Genomic DNA, 18,756 nt, shown 5'->3' with positions numbered 1-18,756 from the left:
TAACTGTGTGCAGGGAGTGTTTTACTAGGGGGCGATGTCTCTGTGCTTCACTGTAATCACACTGCTCTGGATGGTTGTGCTGTGCACAGCCATCCAGAGCAGTGCGCCCGAGCTGACTGGGAGAACTATTAGTAAACAAAACAGTCCTCCACCCCATTAAAGATGCTCAGTAATCACTGGGTGCTGGCGGGTAATCACCAGTCGGGACCCGGTGATCGACAGACGCGGTAGCGAATGGCGGCGAGGGTAGGACACGCTCATGGTTCACGCACGGCCCCTACCCGGAAATAAAAAAATCACGTATATATATGTGATTTTGCACACCCCTGCTGCCCTGTAACAATATATCTGCGGCAGGAAAGCGGTTAAAGTGGTAGTATACCGCAACAAAAAAGAGAAAAAATTGAGCCCTCTGCAGGTTTAAATGATAATGTACTAATCTGCACTGCATACTAGAGCATTATGACAGACTTACCTGCACATGGAGCCCTGCAGCGCAGTGCTGTCACAGCTCCCCAGCGCTCCCATCTTCACCCGGTCTTCTTTCTTAATTCACAGGCTCTGGCTGTATTAATGGTGCATGCTCATGGGAGCCTTAACTATGGCACGGCACTCTGCATTTATGGCACACAGTATACCCTGAATATACAGCGTCATGTGCACTATTGCCAATGTGAATATCTCTCAAAAAGTATACATTTAGGACATATTCATTGTACTTACAGGTAAGCCTGATGTTAAGCTTGCCTGAAGGTACAAGTTAAAAAACAGAGTTTGCTACCACTTTAATTGTCAATTGAAATCTACTTCCTTGCATGTGGCATATCATGGGTTGTCTGTTATAGATTGATTATCTTACCTGAAGAGATGTATTGGAAATAAATCAGTTATTTATCAAAAAACATTTATGGCCATCATAAGGGAAGGTTATAACCCCCACCTGCATCCCATTGGGGAAACACTCCTTCACTTCCTGTTCCATAGCTAAAACAAGAAATGAGAGAAAATCCCTCCAAAGTGAAAGAATCTTTGATTGTCACCAGAACTAGTGTCCCTGTTGGAAGATATACCCTCCATTCCTATTCTGGTGACAACCCAAAGTTTGGTATTTTCTTTGACTTTCTGCAACAATGGTAAATATACATCTGTTTACTTCAGCTTACATCCAAGGCGGTTTATGTCTGCTGTGAAAATGGAAAAAGTCTAAGCCCCTTTCTGTTTTTGCAGACATAAACAGGTGTAAACTGATGTCATCTCTTTACCTCTGTTCTGTTTACGTCATTTATTATTCAAGTACCAGTTTTCATGTTTAACCAGTTGCCGCCCGGCCTATAGCCAGATGGCGGCCAGGCGAATAGCTCCTCCCTCCGGGTGGACGCCATATGGCATCCTTTCTGGACCGCGCTTTGCCACACTGTGGCGAGATCTGTCACTGGCCCTGTACCTCGGACATGGCCGATGACAGATCTGTGTACCGGCCCTGTTGCCAGTACCATGTGACCTGCTGTGACCAATCACAGCAGGTCACATGACAGTTGTATACATTCCATGCCATCCATTGTATACAAGTGTGACTAGCTGTGAATGGTCACAGCGATCACATGCACAAGCTGGGCCAATCACAGCCCAGCTGTGTCATGTGATTAGCCGTGGCCAAATCACAGCTAATCAAAAAAAAAAAACCCTGAATGAATCGAATTCATTCAGGTAAATGCTTGCTTATAGCAAAGTGATTCTTTGCTACAAGCAACTTGTGTAAAAAAAATAAAAAAATAAAATCACTTCCCCAAAGCAGTACAATGTTACTAACATTATACTACTTTGGTCATAGTGCAATATGAAAAAAAAATCTTAAAAAGAGAAAAAAAAAATAAAAAATAATAAAAAAAAAAACAAAAGGAAAAAAAATTATCAAATTTTTTTTTTCTTATTGTCACCAGTCAGTGTCTCTGATCACCGCCAAGGCAGTTATATGATGGTGTTGTACTGCACTGGTGACAGTATGTAAAAAAAAAAAATAGTGAAAATCATTTTTTTAAATTCTTCATTTTCTGAAAAATTATGACAAAAAAATTACAACTTCAAAAAACTCGCCATGCCTCTTATGAAATATGTTGGACTGTCTACTTTGCAAAAAGGGGTCATTTGAAGGATATCTGTACATTCTTAGACCTCAAGAAATTAGATTGGCTGTCAGTACTTCAGGAACTGATCAATTTTCAGATATATTCCATAGCTTGCGAACTCTATAACTTTCCTACAGACTAAATAATAAATAATGATTTGGGTTATTTTCACCAAAGAAATGTAGCAGAATACATCTTGGCCTAAATTTATGAAGAATAATTATTTCTTGTTTTTCAGTCTTTTTTTTGGTTAATTTAGCAAAAAATAAAAACCCTGGTGGTGATTAAATACCACCAAAAGACATCTCTAGTTGTGTGCAGAAAATTATAACATTTTAGTTTGGGTACAATGTTGTATGACCTCGCAATTGTTAGTCAAAGTGTGAGAGCGCTGAAACCTGAAAATTGGCCTGGGTAGGAAGGAGGTAAATGTGCCCGGTATGGAAGTGGTTACACATTTGTCTGCCTAAGGTCCCTTTCATACAGGCTTCCATCATGTGCCAAACAATCATTTATAGGTTCTTGGGTTTATCAGCTTCATCTGTCAGTTTTTCAGATGGACTTTATTGGAAGCTCCATGCAAGTCTATATGCATCACCTACCTCCAAGTCCCTCCAGATCCAGAAAAAAAAATAAAAAATGACTGCATCATTTTCTGATTTTTTCCAAACCTAAACTTGTTGGATCATAGGTAGCCTGATGTAAATGGAAGCAGGTCCTTTTACACCTGGTCGCCCATAGAGCCATCATGGGTCCACAATGTCTAGTGTCAAAATGTAGACAAAAAAGTCCAACTGACATCCGTCCGTTCAGATCAGATTCAGAAGGTGATCTGTTCATGGATCCCCTCTTGAACAAAATGGACACGGCCATGTGAAAGGACCCTCTGACTTTATTTTTCAACACCTAAAAAAAGAACTGGACACTTGAAAAACAGATATAAATTGATATAAACTGACCTGAAGGTAGATGTATAAATTGATGTCTAAACTGATGTAAAAGGATAAATGCGTTTATCAAATCAGTTTGGCTTTATACATAGGGCCATACAGCATGCAGAACCTGTGTAATGACATTCCCGGGAACCATACCTAGTAGTGCCCAGGGGCGGACTGACCATTTGGAAACCCGGGCACTGCCCGAGGGCCTTGGGTCAGCAGGGGGCCCCATGAGATGCCCCTGGTACCATTTTCGTAGGCTTTTTTGAGTTTGGGCAAGGACACAGGGGCCCCATGATTCCCTATTGCCTGGGGGCCCCATGAGTTGTCAGTCCTTCCCTGGTAGTGCCTTAGCACCCACATGTGCACTGAGGTATGCTTCAGACACAGATTGTGTGTGTTTGAGCATATGTAAGGACACGTGGGGGTGTTTTACGCAACCCCCAGCACATTATTGTATATTGCCACTTCTAATGCATCTCAATGGGTGGCTGTACGTGACACCAGTAGGCCCCAGAAATGTCAGTACGCAGGCTCTGCTCGCTATATGGCCTCTATGCGTCCAAATGCATGAAGCCTTTTCGTGAATGGACTGATGATTCTTTTGTAAAAGGATCCTTATTCTACATTTTTTTTGGCAACCATTATCTGTAGATCTCCAGAGATTCTGGCTATAGTAACGTTTTTCTGTGAGGCCTTGCACACCAACATAAGAAAGGGAAGGCTGTAGAATCTACAAGGATTGTATTACCAGATGTCTGAAAATAGCATCCATACATGTGCTTAGCACTTGTGTGCTGCTTAGACAGACAACCTCTCATACCCACAACATGAGGCTTTCTAAAGCTATACACAGTCTATAAACGAACGTAAATAAGTCAGCGCTGTGCCAACAGATGGCTTCATTTGTCCAAGTTTGATCTCCTGACTTGGGCTCACCGTTCCTGACCTCTGGTGCCTCCTTAGAGACTTATGCTGCCCTTACACCTGTAGGATTTAGTTAGAAAATTTTTATTTTTAGAATGTTCTTTGGATTACCGAAGCATTATGGGGGTGATTCAAAAATTGGTTTCAACCAGAGCAAGGGAAAAATATCAAATGAAATTAATGGAAATTTTTAGTTGAATCTAATGGGAATGAAGGGTTTTCTAATTGTTCCCAGATGAGGAAAATCATAACTAGTCTTATGCACACTTGTCAAAGTTAATTGAGAAGTAGAAGGTTCATTCTATGAAAATCGAGACATCGACCTACTACTCGATGAAAAGGTGTTCAAAATTGGTCGACTTCATGAAGGCACCATCGAATGGTCAGACGAGCATTTCTTTTTTTTGTATATAAGCAAACAACTAGAACTACGCCACAGTTTCTCTACTGGACAATTAATGATGCAGCCGCTATTCCAATGATGCAATCATCAAGAAAAGTTAATTCATGGAAGGTGAACAGCGTTGCTACCTCTTATTTGAAGCTCAATATACCTAAAGTGCAAAAGTATTGTCCATATATCATAAAGTGCAAATGTGCATAATATAACCAACAATAGATTACATGAACATCAAACGCAATATCATATATGTCACCCTTGCTAGTGAAAAGAAATATTGCAACTGCAATGTTAAAAAATTCCAGTAAAAAGTGTTCAATTGTCATCTAAATTCATAAAGTATCCCATATAAAGAAAAAGTCATGTGCAAACAGAAAGAAATGTTCTCAGACAGCTTCAATTTTTCTTCCTTTTTCCACCATTCAGTGTTCTCCATCACCAAATGCACCAACTTAACCCACCAGAGAAAAATGCTAGTAATTTTAAAGTAAGTATAAAACCAGCATACAGTGCATAAGAATCTAAGAATCAGGGTCTGCAGGTTCTCCAGGCTCAGCAGGTCTCTCTCAAGAACTCTCCATACTGGTTCTCCATAATGTTCAACCATATACACATAATCCAAAGGAGGAGAAAAAGGCTCTCATATTGTAAAACCATTCATGACTTTATTCAATAAAAGCACACCAAAACACTAGCATTAAACAGTGTCTCAACTGACACTGGTATAGCACACAAGCTCATATAGCCAAGCCAACTCCGGCTGCACTCTCAGGCTGGGACCACAGACCCAGCATGCATGATGACGTCACGTCCAATGCCCCGACCTACGTGTTTTGTTATGCAACGTCCTCCAGGGGCAGAAAAAATGAGTGATTTTTTTTTTTTTACTTTCTCCTCCAAACGTTCAAAGAAATTCTACAAGTGTAAGACCAGCATTTAAAGAGTACACAAAGTATGTTCATCTTAGTGAATACAAGGTAAAATTTGTGTTCTTTGAATGCCCAATCATGTGCAAAAGAACAGAAAAATTGTTTTTTTTTTGTTTGTACACAATAGGGTGATTGAAGTAAGCAATCTCCAATCCTGTAGTAAATCATCCCATAAGTAATGAGCTGCCATGTTTCTCCAATGACTTCACTCTTCAGGGTTCCATTGTGGTGTGTTATTGAACATGTGTTAATGCATGTTATGACATGCATTAGGAATTCATTATGAATATTGAATAGGAATAGGCTACCATTACATGAGAACAGATGAAGGAAATGTATATAAACCTTTAATAAAGATGCAGGGTGTCACAATGCACGGTATATACGTTGTGGTGCGCTGCGGAGCATTGTACAATGGGCTCTACTGTACCATGCCTTAGGATGCCACTCACAATGAATGGCACTGTAGTGCACTGCTTATATAACAACTGCATTGGCAGGCATTGATGCATGCATTTCAGAGCGTTTTGCCACAAAGTACAAGTGTGAATGGGCCCTTAAGAAAATGAACCAGCAAGCAAAAGAAAATTCTACAGGAATCTTGACAGTAATGTCAGGATCCTGACTGGCAGCTAAGAGCCTGAGCCAGCTGCTCCCGCCCCCTCCACAGGCCGGTGTTCCAGTGAGCGCTGCAGGGGCGGAGCAGAGAGTGGTGACTGACAGTTACTGCCCTGTCTTCAGAGCAGGCCCGAGAACTGAGCGATCAGCGGTCTTTGATTACTCAGTCCTCGGTGTAGAGGCAGATCAATGCTGCAGCCATCTAGGTGAATATCTAAGTTTGTTTTTTTCTAAATTATTGCACTTCTCCTTTAATGCAAAGGTGAAATTGCAACTTCTAAAGATTTACTCAGATCACCAGCTTATTATTACAGGTATTTATATAGCACCGTCAATTTACACAGCGCTTTACGTATATGTATGTACAAAATATATATTTATATATATACATATAAATATATTTTGTACATTCACATCAGTCACTAAACCTCAAGGAGCGTACAATCTAAGCGCCCTAACTCACATCATACATATCCATAATAAAGGGCCAATTTAGACAGAAACCAATTAACCTACCAGCATGTCTTTGGAGTGTGGGAGGAACCCGGAGTACCCAGAGGAAACCCACCCAGGTACAGGGAGAACATGCAAACTCCAGGCAGGTGGTACCATGGTTGGGATTTGAACCAACGACCCTAGTACTGCCTGGTGGAAGTGCTAACCATTTAGCCACTGTGCTGCTATGACCACTGACAGGTTATAATATTGATTCTCTTGTTACAATGAACAAGTGGGTGGTATATATTAGGTGGTAAGTAAACACGTTGTCCCTTAAATTGATGTGTTGAAAACAGACAAAATGGGCATCACAGTTTGTTGCATATTGGGTTGTGTACCCGCAGACTGTTCATGGTGTCAATGCTAACCCATATCCACAGCCAAACATAGGACATGTGAGCATCAGGACTGGAGCACGCAGAAATGGAAGAAGGAGCCTGCCACCACAACAAGTTAGATTGTTTTGAGCAGGACCCTACACTAACTGCAGTACCTAATATATCCTCCCCTAGCAGATCTAAGAAAATGAAAAGAACTCCAAAGCAAAAAAACAAAGAGACCCTAAATTTAACTTCCCCCATATATTCAACAAAGATATATCCCAACCCAGCAAAGAGACATCCCCATATTGAAAAGAGATAGTCCTATATAGCAAGAGTTATCCCAATCCAGCAAACAGACAGCCCAATTCAGCAAAAGCATTCCCATATAGCAAAAAGACATCCCAATCCAGCAAAGAGAAATCCCCATATAGCAAAGAGACAACCCAATAAAGCAAAGGCATTCCCATATAGCAAAGAGACAGCCCAGTCCAGCAAAAAGACATCCGCATTTAGAAAAGAGGCAGACCACTCCAGAAAAAAAAAGACATCCCCATATAGCAAAGGGCCCAATCCAGCAAACAGACATTCCCATATATTCAACAAAGGGAAATCCCAATCCAGCAAAGAGACATCCCCATATAGTCAGCAAAGAGACATCCCCATATATTCAGCAAAGAGACATCCCAATACAGCAAAGAGACATCCTCATATAGCAAAGAGACAGCCAAATCCAGCAAAGAGACAGCCCAATCCAGCAAAGCTAATTGCATATAGCAAAGAGACAGCCCAATCCAGGAAAGAGACAGCCCCATATAGCAAGGAGACATCCCCATATAGCAAAAAGATTACCCAATCTAGCCAAGAAATGTATTTTCTGTAACAACATGAGGTGAAACTGAAGGCTTGGTTGGTTGAATTTCTAACCTGGAGGCTAGCGGCAATCACTGTAGTAGTGGTGCCTACTACAATGATTTCTATCTTCCACAGATACTCACAGGTATGACACCTACATACTTACACTGTCCAAGCCAGACCCATGTAACTATGTAAAAGTTGCCATATCTGAACTTCAGCTTTCAGGTATTCCTTTTGCATCTAATGGGCCCTTAACAAGCCTCAACTCACAAAAGGACCTACCTGAGCTACTTTTTGGCCACAGTGCATCACAATGCACAAAGCACGTGTTTGTTTACGATTTATACAGTATATATCTTGGGGTGCTCGTCAGAGCAAATGGCAATCCACTGCAAAGAATCACGAGTTGTGGTCTGCACTAGTTTGCTCATCATAATGTGCACGAGTGCAAGTTAGAACACATGAACAAAGCCTGTTTCTCTTTGCTATTGAGAGATTGACACCAGGCTACCTCATATGCAGCACACTAAAATTATTCTGATACTTAGTTCTCATTCAACCGGCGTGTACATAACCGTGTGATCATGGGGGTGTGGGTGGATGGATGTGTTCCGGGGCCATCACACACACATATTGAAGCCACTCCCAACTGACAGAAATGGGAATGGTTGCACAGGAATACATTGAACACCTGTGCTGGTAAATATGGCCCTCCACAGGCATATGGTTATGTGTGCCCTCTGTGACCCTAGGTTCATACCTAAGCATTTTCTGCAGCGATTTGCAGAAACGCAGTACGGTCCATTTAACATGATTTCCTATGGGACAGGTTCACATCTCCGCATTTTTACCCGGTGCGTTTTTTGGAGAGGGTCAGGGACTTTTTTTTTAACTCAAAACGTTGCATTTTAGGTTCTATGGACTTCAATGGGAATGCTGTAGAAAAGCATGTATTGTGTTTTTGCTGCGTTTTTGTACACGTTTTTGATGCATTTTGCTTTCAAAATCTGCCTAACAAGAAAAATAACAAAATAAAACCTGCAAAATGCATAAAAAATGCAGCAAAAACGCAAGTGCAAAAACGCAAAACAATGCGGAAACCCATCAAACGCAACCTGCATAGCTGTGAACCTAGAGTGAGGCCGAATAAGATATTTGTTCACCTTTTGCAGGCAAGGAGCCCCCAAGAGATATTTAAAATTGGCACAGCTTTGTAAAATGTGAATCAATTTTATTATCAGACCTGTAGACCATTTGGGCCCCCTGGAAAAAAGTCTCCCAGTTCCGCATCCTGCCTTATTGTTAGAACTCAATAACTGTTGGGTTTCACTCCTGTAATGCTGGGAGTGGGTGTCAATGCTGTTCACATCCTATCAACAAGGCAGGGCGAGGCAATTGCTAATTCGGACTTTTTCAGCCAGGCATCTGAGGGGCCCTAAATGGCCTACAGGCAGGGCTTTTTTCAGCTGGAAGTTGGTGGTACTCAGTTAAATAAACCACCTTTTGGTCAGGCCCTCTGCTCCCTGCTCACCACTATCACTTGTAAACACAGAAGTCAGGCTTCTGTGTTTACAAGTGACAGCTTGTCTCCTGAATGGCTCCCACTGAGTGCAGGATGTGGACAAGGGAGATGGAGGTGACCAGGGTGCAGTGCAGATGCCGACAATCCCCACTGGATGATCTCCTTGCAAATGAGAGAGGTAGAGCAACCTAGAGCATACGGGGAGGCACTAGAGCCAGCTGAATACTTCAGCATAATATAGCAGCAAAACTAGGACATGTGGAAGACGGGGCTTTTGCTTTGAAAATGCAAAAGTCAGAGCTTAAGAGGGGTGAAAGTAAGGTATGGATGGGGAATGCAGAGGTAAGCAACTGTGGAAGAAGGCTGAACTCTGCACTCTGCATGTAGTGCACCCCTGAACTCTGCACTCTGCGTGTAGTGCACCCCTGAACTCTGTACTCTGCGTGTAGTGCACCCCTGAACTCTGTACTCTGCATGTAGTGCACCCCTGAACTCTGTACTCTGCGGGTAGTACACCTCTGAACTCTGCACTCTGTATGCAGCGCATCTATGAACTCTGCAGTATGTACATAGCACACCACTGAAGCCTGCGCTCAGTACACAATGCACTCTTAGTATTAATGCCCCTTTAAGACCCTCCCACTGTCAATGAAATTTGACCACACCCACTATTTGATGCAGTTTGGCGTGTGTGTGTGTTTGTGTGTGTGTGTGGGGAGGGGGGGGGGGGGGGTCATGGTTGAGTTCTTGCACCAATTTTCTTAGAACAAAATCCCTACCTACAGGTATGATAATATAATATTAGAAAATTTTACAAAGCTGCACGATTTTTTTAATACCTACTGGGGCCACGTGACTGCATAGGCTACTTTTCTTGAAAAGGTGATCTTAGTCTTTATTTAAAGTGACTGTTGCTTTCCACGAAAAATCCAATCAATGGCTTCCAGCAAGAGAAAACTGAATACTTAAAGTGGAAGTCCAGCCTATTCCTAACTAAGCTTAAATCTGCTCCCACCCACTTTCTAAACCCTATTCTATCTACCATGTGAAAGGAAGATGTGTATACTTACCTTATCTGAGAGTGATCCGATCTAGTCACATGATTAGTTGTCAGAGAAGGCTTCAGTGTAGAGATGGGACAGCCAACAATGGATGCCCCATGCTAAGCCAATGGATGATATCATCGCACAGACTCTGCAGCCGTTGTTGCTGTCATCTCCTCTTCACTGAAACTGGCTGCTCTGTACATATATCCAGACCTGTTCACTCTCAGAAAAGGTAAGTAATCTTGCTTTCACAGGGTAGATAGAATAGGGTTTCGAAGGTGGGCGGAAGCATAGTTAGGAATAGACTGGACATCCACTTTAACTCTCCAGTGAGTGGGGAGTCTGAATTCCTCTTTATTCCAGCTTCTGAATGCCTGAATCCCCCGAAACTATGGTTCCTCCTGCTGGCCCCTGCAACCATGCTTAGTGCTTAAATGACATAGGGGTTGGAGGAAGGAACCACTGAGCATGATGGGAAACCCAAGTATTCAACACTTCCAGAATGTTTAATTGCTCAATACTTTCAGACTCAATGCCCCTCAAAGGGGTAAGTATTCATAGTCTTCTATTGCAGTGAGTCATTGTTTAGATTTTTTGAGGGAACCATAGTATTGCCACTTGTCTATTTACACCCACTACCACTTACACATAGTACAACCACTTGTCCGTTTACACCCACCGCACCATAGAGGAGAATGGAGGTTCCCGCCTGAAAAACAGAAAGGCGGACCCGATTGGAACGTCCATGTGAAAGGGGCCTAAGGCTGGCCCATCTTCTACCTGAGCTCAGTGCTGATTACAGAAATAAGAAATTGTTATATATAATTTGGGAATACGTAAAGTAAAACTTTGTTAGGTTGAAGTTGTACCTGCTACAACAGCACACAAAGAGTTTCATTTGATAGTTCTAAGCTTAGTTGGGGGACAGGTCCTTAGGTGTTCTACAGCTATACACCCAGCTCATGTTCCTGCTTTGACAGGGAGAGAATACTAATAACAGCACACACGCTTGCCCCTGACAACACCATACCCACATGGAAGAAAAATATATTTGAAATATATTTTTGAAATATTCTTCCCAAATATATTGCCGTATATTTGAAATGCTACAATTTTGGCCATAATCAATATATTTCAATAAATATATATTGAATATGACCAAAATTGTAGCTTTTCAAATGTATGGCCATTGCAGAGTCCCTTTAAGTAATGTAACTAAAGATATCCATAAACAAATCCAAACTGTTGCATGATATGATGGACTAATGGTTAATTATGAAATGATCTTTTGTTCTGAAGACATCAATCATACTAACTGGATTTCTTAATCCCAAAATGTCTCTTCTAATTGCATATAGACACTTTGGGGATGATTTACTAAAACAGACGTAGCACTTTAAAGGGCAGTTTCTCAACAGCTTAGTAAATGAGGGGAAACTCTGCTGACTTTCACCACGCAATCATATGCCAACAAAAATGCTGTTTTTTTTTTTTTCATGCGTGTGATTGGGTACTTTTTCCAAGCCTTTAGTAAATCAACCCCTCTGGCTCTTTACATTATGCATAAATAAAAGCTTGGTCAACATGCCCGATCCAATAAATGTGTTAAATGTGGTCCTCTGAGGCTCTAATCGTCCCAAAACCCTTGTAAAAGACACTGTTACAGTAATGCTTTGCTCGCTGTTAGTATTTTCTAATTAATGCAAACTGTGCCTCATTAGGTTTGTTTCATGTCAGCTTATCCTCATTATCCTGTGTAATAGTTTTAAAAATGCCAGTTGAAGGTTACTATTTATGAGAAATTACTATGTTTTTTTGCTTATAAAAGGAGGAAACATTTTAGTTGTGAACTAACATTAAGCATCCAAAAATACCACATCTAAAGTGTCTAAAAATAGTTTAAAATGTGCATGCTAAAAATAAATATAGAGTAACTGCACTTTTAAGAACATAGGTGTATAGCTTTAAGGGTGACCTTAGGTTTAGATGTAGTTTTATCTACAATATATGTATACATCTGAGTGTAACTAATTCATTTCTAGTTCGTTATGAAAGAGAAGCAGTGATTTGCCTAGAAAACTTTCTTACCTTTCTTGCTGTCCTTTGAGACGGCCGTGTCAATACTACTTTGCCTTTTGAGCCTTTTCTCTTCTTCTGGTTGACAACCCTCATTTACATCCAGTGCCTGTGCTTCATTTTCTGTATTTTTGATGGCTTCTTTCCCAGCAGATTTAAACTTCTTCTTTACCATTTTGCTATCTGTACCCTTCTCACATAGGCTTGGAGAGCCTATGAAATACAGAGAACAGCTGGCTCCTCTAGCCTGGTCTAGGTCAACACTCTGAGCTCGGACTAGCTCTGCCCCTCTAATTGTGTCAGGGTCTCGGCACACTTGTGACGGCTCCTGAGAATTTGGAATGTTATCCTTGACATGCAGTGAATGTGCCTTTTCTATTTCAGTTGAATTATAACACATGCCATCCTTGGTTTTAACAAGGCTTGGCATTTCACCATTCTCACCAAAACAACTCAAATGTCTTTCAGCAATACCCCCTTGGTAATTTTCCACAACAACATTGTTGATTTTATCATGATGTCCTTTACTAATTGCAGCACGAAAACTTTGTAATGGAAATTTTTCAAATGCCTTCTTCTTACTATGCATTTTTACCTCCTGGTGGATCGAAGCATTTCGCTTCATTTGCTTTCCACTGATGTTTTGGACTGACTTAGTTCTTAGGTTATCATCAGTGGAAGGACTGTTGTCAGCCATCAGGCTACTGGATCCCTCTGTAGGTTCCAAACATACATTGGTATAATTTGATACTTTGGGTATGCCCATTGTGTTATTCTCTCCAGGTGGTTTGTCAACTAGATCATCAATTTTTATTGCACAATTGTTCATGGTCTGGTTGTTTGATTCATCTTTTTCTCTTGGGGGTTGACCAACTAGATTATCAGTCTTTAGTACATAGCTGTCAGTAGTCTGGTTCTCTGATTCAGCATTTTCTCTTGGGGGTTGACGAACTAGATCATCATTTTTTATTGCACAGTTGTTCATGGTCTGGTTGTCTGATTCATCTTTTTCTCTTGGGGGTTGGCCAACTAGATCAGCAGTTTTTAGTACATAGCTGTCAGTGGTCTGGTTGTCTGATTCAGCATTTTCTCTTGGGGGTTGACCAACCAGATCATTAATTTTTATTACATAGTTGACCATGGGCTTTTTATTTATTTCAGTATTCGCTGTTGGTGGTTGGTCAAGTAGATCATCAGTATTTAGTGCACAATGTGCCATAGTCTGGTTGTCTGATTCACTATTTTCTCTTGGTGGTTTATCAGCTAGATCATCAGGGTTTAAAGCACAATTTTCCATGCTCTTCCTTTCTGAATCTGTATTCTCTCTTAGTTGTTGGACAACTAGATCATCAGTTTTTATTGCACAGTTGTCCATGGTCTGGCTGTCTGATTCATAATTTTCTCTTTGGCGTTGGCCAACTAGGTTATCTATTATCACACAGTTGGCCATGGTCTTTTTGTCTGATTCAGCATTTGCTCCTGGTGGTTGGTCAACTAGATCATTAGTACTTAGTGCACAATGGGCCATAATCTGGTTGTCTGATTCACTATTTTCTTTTGGTGGTTTATCAGCTAGATCATCAGGGTTTAAAGCACAATTTTCCATGCTCTTCCTGTCTGAATCAGTATTCTGTCTTGGTGGTTGGACAACTAGATCATCAGTTTTTATTGCACAGTTGTCCATGGTCTGGTTGTCTGATTCATCATTTTCTGTTTGGGGTTGGCCAACTAGATCATCTATTATTATCATCGCACAATTGGCCATGGTCTTGTTGTCTGATTCAGCATTTGCTCCTGGTGGTTGGTCAACTAGATCATCAGTACTTAAAGCACAATGGGCCATAATCTGGTTGCCTGATTCACTATTTTCTCTTGGTAGTTGGTCAGCAAAATAATTAGGGTTTATAGAACAGGTTTCCATGCTCTGGCTGTCAGAGTCGGTATTCTCTCTTGGTGGTTGATCAACTAGATCATTGGTTTTTTTTGCACAGTTGTCCATAGTCTGGTTGTATGATTTTTCAGATTCTTTTCCATTTATATTGGATGTTTCATGCTCATGTCCTTGTTTGCAAACTTCCAGGTTATCTGTGATGTTCTCAGTGAACTTTGTGCCAATGTTTCCATCAGATGAAGTTCTATGTAAATGTAGATCATTATTCACCACCTGTAAAGTGCTATCCACAATTTGTGATACACTTTCTAATATTTTTGGTTCACTGTCAACAGTCTGTAATTCACCGTTCACTTTTTCCAAACCTACAATTTTTGACGCAATTCTTACAACCTCATTTGTCTCAGAGTTTTTAAGGGATACAAGCAGTCCAGATACAGGTGATTTCTTATTTTCAAAATCATAATTTTCCTGGATATACTCTCCATTTTTCTCCAAGGAATGGTTCCCATCTTGATTTTCAGACTCTACTGGATGTTTCTGAGTGCCCTCCAACTCTTGGATGTCTTCTCCTTGTTCTTGCTCTGGGTTCTCAATGACCTTTAACTCAGAAGAAGGCTTTGTGGGCCGAATGTTTGCTTTCAAGAATTGGATTAGCTGTGAAAACAATATATAAACAAAAGTATCACATTATATAATTAAGGAATAATCTGGGCACATGTAATACATCATTAGACAGAACTTTGGAAATTCACTGTTGGAGGTAATGTGATGGGTTAAGCAGCAGTTCAAGTTGCATTGTTGTATATTGATACTGAGATTAAATGCATTCCGTTATTCCCTTCACACAACAAATGACTGTGCACCTTACATAGTGTACAGTATGGGAAGCCCCCACTGCAAACAGTGCTGGACTTATAAGGGGGAAAAAGGGGCAACTGCTCTGGGTCCTTTGACAGAAGGTGCCCCCCGTATACAAAAATAATATAAAACAATATATAAAATAATACAAAATAAATAATAAATAAAATATAAAAAATTACTTTTATTAAATGTATCTTGGGAAATCTTGGTATCTCGGGTAATATTTTGCCAGCCTTCATTTGTAAAACTTTTTACTCTGGACTGCTATATTGTATTGTTTTTAAAAGCACATTTTAGCAGCTCAAGCAAACCACCCACAGAGCGCTAGGTCTGTGTGTGTAAGCATGACCTCAGAATGATGTTGTGTCATGCATTTTAAAAATGTGTGACTGTCATTTAGAATGTAAACCAACTCTGTGTATGAGGGGCCCTGAAGTACCCCGCCCCCCTCAAGCTCTAAATCTGGCTCAAATGCAAATGATGGTTCTTTCACATGAATGGTCAGGGAGTGGTAAAAACAGAAAGTTGAGCTTTGGTACGCTCCACCCCAACACCAAAAGGTAAGGGGTTGTACACATGCATTTTAAAGCCAGCTAGCAGGGTTTGACAAGTGGTACTGTCTGTCAAATGCGCCCATTGAAGCACACCACAACCATGGTGTGTTTTTTTAATTTAAAATTCCACTTGAGATTAAAAATGAACCCAAAACACAGAAATTCAGAATGCAGCTGAATTGCCTCAGAAAGAGTCCGAAGAGCTGAAGAATTTATTCCATGTTCATTCTTAAGTGCCTGCTCATATGTACAGGGGTTGCAATTGTGTTCCAGCCCTATGCTCTGGGGGGCCCGTGTGGCCCCTGTACACCTGGATAGGAGGGGTGCCATATAGATGAACCTACCTGCCCCATAGCCAGGAGATCCCCTTCCATTCAGCTTTTTCATTTCATTCACGTGCCATTTTTAATGCCTGACAACGCATACATTGATGGTCAAATACATCTGGTAAGCCTTCTTTGAGCACGGAGTGGGATGACACGTGTTTGCACGGATAACGTTTGGTCATCTAGCAATTGAAGATTCACGTTTGCACTTTTGATACACTTAATTTTTGGAATTGGGACTTCTAATTTATCAATTTGCATATTATATTTATGATTGAAATATTGCATTGGGACATTTTCATATCTAGCTTTACGGACTGACAGCTAGGATTGCATTATTACTGTTTTATCTTTTAGCGCTACATTTTTATATGTATGTAGAGGAATAATACCCCTCCATTTTCCTCCTGCAGTGGCTGAAAATGGAGGAGATCTGTTACTCTACATGCCGCCTCTCTGCCCCTCCTGCTGCCCTGGCTTCTATGTGATCCCCTGGTCCCCCCTCCATCCCCTGCAGTACTGCTGGGTTCCCTTTTCCCTTCTTTCACCAGCTGCTGGGGGGGATGCTATGAGGATAGAGAGCAGGGAAGGTTACTATCCCCTTCCTTGTCTTAATGAATAGAGTAGTGATCCATACATTCAGTTGAGGTTTAAGAGATGGAGATTGAGGGCTATGTCCTTAATCTCCTTTCTCTGTCTCAGAGGTGAAACATCACAGGTCTGTTTTGACTCCTGATGTTTCACCAAAGCCCACCCCGATAGGACTCCTGAAAAAATTGTAAAAGATTATTTTAAAAAATTGTAAAAAAACAAAATTAATAAAATAAAATAGTAAAAGATAATTAAAAAAATAAAATAACAAAAATAAAAAAAATGCTGACACTAGTAGTGAAACAAGGATTGCAAAGGTTGCACTTTCATCCGGGCCCTGGTGTTCCACCACCGTGGGGAAGGGGGGCGCTGGCTGGGGGTCAGGGGGGGCTGTTTCAAGGTTTTTTGCATCGGGGATCTGAAGGTTCTAGTTATGCCTCTGATTAAGCTATGACATGTTGGTGAGGTTCAAATCCCTGCATTGGGACTTTACAATAAGAAATATGCAGCCACCATAATATTATGAATAATGCATGTAAAAATGGTCAATAAAAGCAACACAGCATGTGATATGTGCTGCAACACTCCCCACTACTGTAGTTATGTGTCATGAATAACTATGTGCCACAGATTAATGTGCATTGTGGTAAAATGTGCATCACCGCAACACACAGGGCTGGAGGGGCCCCAACAGTGCTCAGTGCCCCCCGCAACTTTAACAAGTTTTGCTGTCAAATATTTCTTTTGTGTTCCTTCATTACAGCATTGTAATTTATCATTCATGCAAGGCACATAATCAGTTTTAGCTGAAAGGACATGCTTCCTATTACTTTATTTTGCTATCACTCATTGATGCTTGTAATGACTTCTTTCGGTGTTTGTTTTATATAATTGCCGATCTGCAAAAGAAAAAAATTTACATTTCTACAGCTAGAACATTGTGAGTACTCAGTCACGAAGCAAAACACCTGTGTGATTAGGTCCTACTGGAAGCAGTTATTTGCTCATTTAAGTGCTGCATACTCAGGGAAAGTGAAGCAGTAAATACAGGTTTATCTTCACTGTCTTAATCTAGTGTGATACAGAGATCACTGCCTCCATGAAGTTTCCCTTAAGCATGCCATACATAGTTCCATTTTTTTGTTCAGCCATGAGGGTTTCCCACCCATACCTCAGCGGGGATTCCTCCCTGCTGAACTGTTGTATTCTGACAGCAGGGAGATTTCCGTGCTGAACTGTTGTATTCTGACAGCAGGGAGATTTCCGTGCTGAACTGTTGTATTCTGACAGCAGGGAGATTTCCCTGCTGAACTGTTGTATTCTGACAGCAGGGAGATTTCCCTGCTGAACTGTTGTATTCTGACAGCAGGGAGATTTCCCTGCTGTCAGAATTCTCAGATCAGAACTGCAGCCTTTTGCCTGCAGCACTGATTGAGCAGCTTTTCTGCGGCAGGGCAGTTGAACAGAAATCAATCAGTAGAAGTAGGCTCCAAAAATACTGACTACCATAATGTTGCCCCGGATTCAAAATGTTATCCATCCAGACCAAGTTGCTTTTGTACCGCAAAGAGCGGCAAAGGACAATAACACCATGGCCATCAGCTCCATGCACTGGGCATGAACCATGAACACACCCACAATACTTCTCTCAGCCGATGCTAAGATGGCATTCAATCAGATAGATTAGTCATTCATGACAGTAGTACTTGAATTCCTGGGCCTGGGGGAGAACTTCCTCAAGCAGATACTTGCAATTTACTCATGCCCAACAACGTCATACGAAAGAATGGATCGCTTTTCACATCTTTGAGCTCCATAATGGTACAGGGGAAAGGCGCCCTCTTTTACCCCTCATCTTTCTCTTAACACTAGAAACATTCTTACATAATATTAGGAACAATCTTGGCATCAAGGGAATCCCCACAAAGTTAGGAGAACATAATGTAGCAGGGTTTGTAGAAGACTTTTCTTTGTGACCTAGCCCTCAAGCTCCATATCTAACTTAATAACACATTTCCCATAGAAATGGAATTCCAGGCACCTTAAAAACATGGGGTTATTACTCACGCCTAGGGTGGGCAATATATGCACGGCTAACTTCCCCTCATTCATGAATCATCTCTCATCTTAAATTTTCCCTGGGACATTGAGATGGAGCCTTTATCTTCACCCTTCGGGACCATAAGTTTTGGGTGTTGCACTATTTTCTGCACTATTATCACAGACAGTCTAAATCAGATATCCAGACCATGTTTGCACCCCTGTACATATT

The 18,756-nt window shown here is 41.1% G+C and overlaps 1 protein-coding gene across 2 annotated transcripts in view; it reads right to left on the bottom strand.

Moving 5' to 3' along the window:
- The window catches only part of ALPK2 (alpha kinase 2), a 210,381-nt gene that overhangs the window by 153,214 nt on the left and 38,411 nt on the right, over positions 1-18,756 (bottom strand). For both annotated transcript variants that reach the window (XM_089683424.1, XM_089683425.1), the window contains exon 3: positions 12,271-14,806. In XM_089683424.1, the coding sequence (XP_089539550.1) occupies positions 12,271-14,806 (2,536 nt within the window). The remainder of the gene's footprint in view (positions 1-12,270; positions 14,807-18,756) is intronic.

Source organism: Staurois parvus, unplaced genomic scaffold (genome assembly GCF_062004578.1).
Source record: "Staurois parvus isolate SC_StPar_1 unplaced genomic scaffold, SC_StPar_1.0 ptg000310l, whole genome shotgun sequence".
NCBI classification, from domain to species: domain Eukaryota; kingdom Metazoa; phylum Chordata; class Amphibia; order Anura; family Ranidae; genus Staurois; species Staurois parvus.
The sequence above is the reverse complement of the archived record's forward strand: the minus strand, read 5'-3'. Positions and strand labels throughout refer to the sequence as shown.